This window comes from Phymastichus coffea, unplaced genomic scaffold (assembly GCF_024137745.1).
Source record: "Phymastichus coffea isolate CEN01 unplaced genomic scaffold, Cenicafe_Pcof_1.1 PCOF00086, whole genome shotgun sequence".
NCBI classification, from domain to species: Eukaryota; Metazoa; Arthropoda; class Insecta; order Hymenoptera; family Eulophidae; genus Phymastichus; species Phymastichus coffea.
The window spans coordinates 187053-191729 of NW_026706897.1; the positions used below are offsets into that span (position 1 = coordinate 187053).

General features: G+C 41.7%; 1 protein-coding gene across 2 annotated transcripts; it reads left to right on the forward strand.

The window, feature by feature from the left end:
• Nucleotides 1-2291: 2291 nt before the first annotated feature.
• Nucleotides 2292-4426, forward strand: LOC131669041 (uncharacterized). 2 transcript variants are annotated; one of them, XM_058943608.1, is made up of 3 exons: nt 2388-3272; nt 3328-3629; nt 3699-4425. In XM_058943608.1, the coding sequence occupies exons 1-3, from the start codon at nt 2891-2893 to the stop codon at nt 3813-3815; spliced, it is 801 nt and encodes a 266-aa protein (XP_058799591.1). In that variant the 5' UTR covers nt 2388-2890; the 3' UTR covers nt 3816-4425. The 2 variants fall into 2 exon arrangements, 1 of the variants encoding a protein (XP_058799591.1); XR_009302339.1 differs by having other exon boundaries at nt 2292-3137; nt 3328-4426.
• Nucleotides 4427-4677: the final 251 nt, after the last annotated feature.

A 4677-nucleotide genomic window follows, 5' to 3' on the forward strand; every position in this document is an offset into this window, starting at 1 on the left:
CGACAGTTGCTTCTCGCTGTTGGATTTCGAATGGTGATGACTGACGATCAGATGTTCGCGAAGCCAGCGACCGAAACCACCACTCCTGCTTGTTTGGTTGTTGTTGTTGCTCTCTTCGCTGCAGCTCCTGCGAGAACACAAATTAGAGTTAGTCAATTGGACAGGCATCGCAGGAATATACGTAAAGATCGATGACATTGCAACAAGCGATCTCATTGAAAAAGAGTAAAATCAACTGTCTCGTTTGGTGCGGTAGATTCGTCTTCAAGTTACAGTAGTATGGGAATCATATGTATATTTATACTAAAATTGAATTCGATGTACCTGTAATACTTCTGAAAAAAGTCGTAGTATTGTCATCTGTAAATGTACAACAAACGTAGTTGCGTTACTTTCGAACAAATAACTGATGTTACTTTCGAAAAATACAGCTATCTAAAAAAAAAAAAGATCGTTTCACGGTTGATGAGAGCAGCTTGATTTTAAGCATTATTTTTTACTTTTTCTTTGATGAATTCACATTTGTAAGAAGCGACTTAGCTACCACAATGTGGTAAATGAGCTTCATGACTGATCGCGCGTTGCGCTTTAGAATTCAAATTTTTGAACGGTGCTTTTTTGTTTGGTAATTTTGAAAAATATAATTGTACAGAGTAAAAATAAGAGGCATACCAATACATATTTAAGATATGGTCAAGATTTTCAATGTAAATAATCTTGACATATCGAAACCAAACAAAGTAATTACTGTATGCTTCATGTAGCTTTCAGTCATGTAACCCCACCTTGCCTATGCTCTCCTAGTATCCATGATTAAAAGCTAGGTAATTTTAAAAACAAGCTGGGCAACATAAGGTTCGTTGGAAAGAAAGTTTAAAAACTTCAACTGATATATCCAATGAAAGAGACCACCTAAAAAGAGTTCACACACGTACACACTCTTTTTAGGTGGCCACGCCACAAAGCCATACACAGTATCCAGCTTTCGCGTTAGCGAAAATCAGCCGTTATGAAATACGAGCAGCGCGCACGCGAGGAGCTCAATAATTAGGCCATTTAGCGACATCTGCGAGAGGTGCGTGCGCGCGCAGCAGAATAAAACGGGGCAGCCGCAAAAATGTAACCGAAAAATTTCTGCGGTTATCTCTCCCTCTCGCGTGCTCCCCTCAGTCCCTCTCCACACGCAGGCAAATTAAATTCCTGGCCGCATCAACAATTTTTTAATAATCCGCGTTAATTAACCCGAGAGGACTTCTTTTTTATTATGGTCGACGAAAGATAACGATCACGCGCGGGCACGCCGCATCAATGCCGTTACACGAATGCTGCCGGCCGAGAGGCTCTTTCGATTTACAGTAAAAAAAAGGGAGAAGGAAAAAAAAAAAAAAAAAAACGCGCGCGCCTGCGCGTTCGTAAACTTGGCGGGAGTCCGCGTGCGAGGCTAATGAGGAACGTACGGCTGACGTTGTCAACGACGAAAAAGGGAAAAGAAGCGCCTCTCTTACGTAATAGTCCACAAATAATAAACGGTAGCGGCGCATCGATTATGCGTCTTCAGCTGTTATTCAGCGTTATTGTATTACCGTTTTCTTCAATTTGAAAGAGAGAAAGAGAGAGCGAGAGAGACGCAAGGAGTGGAAGGAAGGAGGCTGAAAAAATCTCAAGCGTAAACAATTCAATTTCACGAGCGATTGACGTTGGCTATCTAATGGACGAAAAGGGGGGAAAAAGATCGCGGGGATCGCGCTCAGTTCGCTTTGAAAAGTGGTCGGACAGGCTTTAAAGATCGTTACCATTTCTTTTTCTGTCGCGCGAGCGCGGCGATATTGTCATTTGCGCGAGGAAGGACTTTTGAATCGGGGAAACGTCGTCGTCGTCGTCGTCGCCGCTCCTCTCTCCTTCGTCGTCGCGGAAAGTACAGTTAACAAAACATTTGCGCCGACTCGAGAGCGCAAAAGAGCCTTCGGAGTCCATTAATATTGATTGTCATTTCCTGTGCTCGGCGCTGTGCCGCGGTGGTGGCGCGACGATTGCTCCGCGAGATCTATCTTTCTTTTTTCAAAGCTTTAGTAAGCTATTGTTACAAAACTGTTCGGGCTTTGAAGAAAAAAACGATAATATTTCATGAGATATTGCACTCGGCACTGACATCTTGTTTTTTCTTTCTCTGACTGTCGTGTTTCAGAGAAACATTTTTCCGTTTTTCAGCATCTGCCGCGCAAATAAATGCGACCTCTAATAAATAGCTTTGAAGTTTCTAGCTGTGACATCAAACTTTATCAACATTAACTTTCAATTGGAAATAATCTATTATTTATGAAGTAAGCGCGTAAAAATCACCAATTATCTCATCGAAACTTCGGATGTGCGCCATTGGTTTTCCCGATATATTCATATAAAACTTATCGACTCGACGATTCAGAAGGTTATCAAATCTATTATGATTCAAACGATGTGCAGAAAGAACTTGCGACAATTTGAAAAAAAAAAAAAAAAAGAAAAGAAGGTTACGTCCGTCGCAGCGATAAGCACAACAGCGGCATGGAATCTGCAACGCTAATCGACCGTCTTGCCTCTTCTTTTTTTGCAACGGCAGCAGCAGCAGTTGTAGTCTATGCTGTTACAAGTTTACGATCACACGATTGATTTCTATAAGTTTTTCCCTCCACAACAAATCGGGCAAGACCGTGACCTTCGCGGACAACGAAAGCCCTTTGTGCGCGATTTTTTTTCTCTCTCGCCTCGAGCAAAATAATCGTTAATGGAATAGTTGTAGTGAATCCGTGAAATGTGTCTTCATTGAGCAGTGCCGGGATGAACGACGATCCAGGGCATAAGAAATAAAGATCTTGCTCGGTAGAAAAACAAAATTAATTATCTTAAGAAAGTGATGACGATTTTTATCGTAGACGACGTTGCCGATGCCCATTACGCATTCAGTTCGCCAATCGATAGAAGCCTCAGCTGGTCCGGAGAAATTCACGTAGATTACCGAGAATTCGACAGCATAAAACCGCCTACATACGATACACTTGCGAGCGCTGATAACCACAGTTTTGCTCTTCTGCGATGTAAACGCTTCGGAGATGCTTATTTCAAGAATTGCAGTTTAACCACGCGAACGCACACTTTCGACGGTAGGATATACTCGTCGGAATGTGAGATACAACCACCTCTTGAACATAATGTTAGCGCAGTATTGCAAGGTGGCATAACTTTCTTGAGACACGATCGAGTTCTTGTATCCTGGAAAGAGGAACACAAAGGGCAAGGTATTCATGTTTTATAACTGACCGCGAGATTAAGCCTTAAATTTTCGTATTCCAGGGTGGCGTATGTATTCTCGGGTCATCTTTATGCACAGCTGTCGGGCGAGTCATTTCATTCGTCTGCGTACAAACATGGACGAAGACTCGGCTGTTTTCGCAGTGCTCGGATTTGCAAATTCTTTCGTCATTATTTTCGGCGAACAAGAGTCGCGCACCGCTGACGATTATTGCAAAGTATTTACGACTACGATGGGAAACCTTTGTACAGCGTTCCTTCGTCAATTTCAGCAGCGTCATTATCGAGAAATGGCAAGTTTACTTTTGGAAAAGCTTATCCCATGGTCTACGATTCCGGAGAAGGTATTGTCTTGGTCGGTCGGCAAGATGGACTTCCCTTCGGAACAAAAAACATTTATTCTCCATTGTTAGGTTGGTTGGAAGCGAAAAATATTTCTTACTTGGAAAATGTGTATTCGAACTCGACTGGCTTTGCCACGCTTTGTTGGCGGCCGATTCGCGTTCCTAATCAACTTAGCTGCAAGTTAGATGGAACTTGAAAAAAATCAGATGATTACTTTTGAATTCAAACTATTTTTTTTTTTCAAAAATGCCACGTGTTTATAATTCACTAAGTGGCAATATCATAGTGGTCAACCGAGGCTTGGACGATAGAGGTTGAATCTATTCGTGGATGAAGCTATTACAGACATCCAATGTAAGCGTTTGGTCAAAGTTTTCTGTCCTGTCTATAACGATATAGTTGCGATTTTAATGTACTGGTGCGATCAATTTTGCTTTTCTCAGTTGTTCAAAAACTGGGAATATTTTGGTAGTTCGTCGGTCGTAAAATACACGTTGACTACCAAGTACGCTGATATGCCGAATTATAACATCCTTAAGTACACACTGATCTTGTAAACGATATCAAATGCAAATGGATAGCAGAAGTTCCATCTCTACTTTTCTTGTTTATTGCTACTGGTATACCACCAACAGTGTACTACGCTTTGGATGCCGAATACATTAAACGACCGTATCATTCGACCCAGAAGTAGAACGAAAAGTGATACCGCTCTTTATAACGACGTAAATTGTGAATCGTTACTGGAATAAAAAACAGAATTCGGAAAAAGCTTGACCGATGGTTCAGTTTTTGAATTCGGACTCGAAATTTGCATAATGAGTATGTATATATATATATATTTACGTAACCAATGGCGCGCGAGAAGAAGCGAGTCCCACTAAGAAAGTCCCAAACCGGAAGACAAAAAAAAGAATGTCCTCTCTCTCCTGCTCGGCATTGACATTCAATTGTAATACGAGTACGAGGCGCGCTGGCAACCCAAAAAAACAAGCGCACACCTACTCGATAATCACTCAATTTCTCCTGGAAACCCAATATAAGCGT

Coding starts and splice junctions, on each gene's coding strand:
- LOC131669041 (XM_058943608.1), top strand. CDS start 2,891: ATGACGATTTTTATCGTAGACGACGTTGCCGATGCCCATTACGCATTC. Junction 3,273..3,327: donor AGAGGAACACAAAGGGCAAG/GTATTCATGTTT, acceptor TTCGTATTCCAG/GGTGGCGTATGTATTCTCGG. Junction 3,630..3,698: donor GGTCTACGATTCCGGAGAAG/GTATTGTCTTGG, acceptor CTCCATTGTTAG/GTTGGTTGGAAGCGAAAAAT.